The following is a 1,779-nucleotide window of genomic DNA, read 5'->3' on the forward strand; positions in this document are numbered from 1 at the left end:
AGTTGGGAGTTCCTGTGGCTTCTGTGGTTATACTGAATGATTCCTTTGCAGTACAGAGGCTGCAGATTTACTGCCACCTTCAGTTAAATTCTGCATCACAACCTGCCTGACATTGAACACAATGAGACAGAGTCTGTCTGGAGAGTCACAGGCACACATCAGCCAGCCAGGCCTGGAGACTGCAGCGCCCCCCTGTGGCTTTGGGAATACACTCAGCATTCTGAGAACAAGAAGAGCGAAGAAAATAGTGCAATGGCAGAGCTCCCTCTAGTGGAGACAGGAAAGATGGCAGGCTTTGTTCACTTCTAATAACAGCATTGACTTGCAGAGCCCACATGATATGAACACAGATAGACACTGGATTATGGATCAATGGATTTGTTACTGTGCTGTGTGGGTACTGCTGAAAGGCAGCCATAACTGCACTCCATCTATCTCCAAATCAACCCCCGCCCCCCCACCCGGTATTTCGGTTTGAGTTATGCCTTCCATGGGGACAGGCCAGGAGCCCCAGGGGTCTGGGACACAAATCACCTGAAGGACAGCAGGGGGCTGTGATGGTCCAGCTCCGCCTCATCTTTGTGGATTCCCAGTGACGAGTCCATGTGGTAATAGTTGAGGATTGCGGCTTCAGCTTTGAAGTTGGAGAAGCCGCAAGCGAGTGCCACACAGCGGGAGAGCTCTGCCAGGTCTGCTGGGAATGGGGTGAACTTCTCCTTGTAGTACTTCTAAACCAGAGACAAGAGAGAGGGATTCTGGGATTTACCAATTATAGATTGAGATACCGACCCACTCCACCAATAACAATAAGAGCCACCAATCCCCCTCATCCAACATGGACACTATTCCCAAGGGACAGAACTGAGAACAAATGAGAGTTTCAGATCTGCTCCTCTGGAAACACTATGAGAACATGGAAGGACAGGTGTTCCTGACTTTGCCCACTGCAGGCTCCTCTGGTATGATAACACCCAGTGATCAGAGAGGATCTTTATTACCTTTGTGTCCCAGTTGTAATGGAAGCCAAGTGTCACCCAGCGCAACTTCTCCAGAAGAGTTTTTTCCCGACGTTTCTGCGTCATTTTTTTCCTGATTAGACAGAAAAGACTCAATGAGACTCGGTGCCGCCCAATCAGTGCAGATCTGCTGGGCATGGCCTCTGCTCACCTTAGCTGCTTCTCACTGATACTCCACAGATTGGCCGTCTGCTCCGAAGACATGTGCAGGTCCAGGTTACACACGTTCGGTTTGCAGGGGTAAAGCTTCAAGCATTGCCGTACCCAGCGAGGCTGCCAGCCAGGCAGGAAAGGGTTATTAATGAAGAGGAATCCTGGAGGGGAGGAGACAAGAGGAGAGGGCGGGGCACAAACATGTTAGAGTAGGCATTGGAACATACCAAATGAGGCAGAAACAGAGGAGGCAAAGGAAAGAGCAATGAGCTGCCAACTACTACAGTCCCTCCCTCACCCACCCATCTGCCCCTGCCACACCTAAGCCCCTCCTCCACCCACCTGTCCCTGCCACACCTAAACCCTCCTCCACCCATTTGTCCCTGCCACATCTAAGTCCCTCCTCAACCCACCCATCTGTCCCTGCCACACCTAATCCCCTCCTCCACCCAGCAACCTAACCCTTCCACACTTAAGCCCATCTTCCACCTACCAACCCACCCCTGCCCAACCTTAACCCTTCCTCCTCCCACCAACCCACCCCTGCCCAACCTTAACCCCTCCTCCACCCACCAACCCACCCCTGCCCAACCTTAACCCCTCCTCCACC

At 52.3% G+C, this 1,779-nt stretch overlaps 1 protein-coding gene across 1 annotated transcript in view; it reads right to left on the reverse strand.

Annotated features, from left to right (window-relative positions):
* ALKBH1 (alkB homolog 1, histone H2A dioxygenase) overlaps window positions 1–1,779 on the reverse strand; it is a 4,444-nt gene that overhangs the window by 1,954 nt on the left and 711 nt on the right. The window contains exons 3-5 of the mRNA XM_072429088.1: window positions 1,168–1,330; window positions 999–1,089; window positions 535–728 (exon numbers count right to left, since the gene is read on the reverse strand). Of these exons, the coding sequence (XP_072285189.1) occupies window positions 535–728; window positions 999–1,089; window positions 1,168–1,330 (448 nt within the window). The remainder of the gene's footprint in view (window positions 1–534; window positions 729–998; window positions 1,090–1,167; window positions 1,331–1,779) is intronic.

The sequence above is a fragment of the Pyxicephalus adspersus genome, chromosome 12, assembly GCF_032062135.1.
Source record: "Pyxicephalus adspersus chromosome 12, UCB_Pads_2.0, whole genome shotgun sequence".
In the NCBI taxonomy this organism is placed as follows: Eukaryota; Metazoa; Chordata; class Amphibia; order Anura; family Pyxicephalidae; genus Pyxicephalus; species Pyxicephalus adspersus.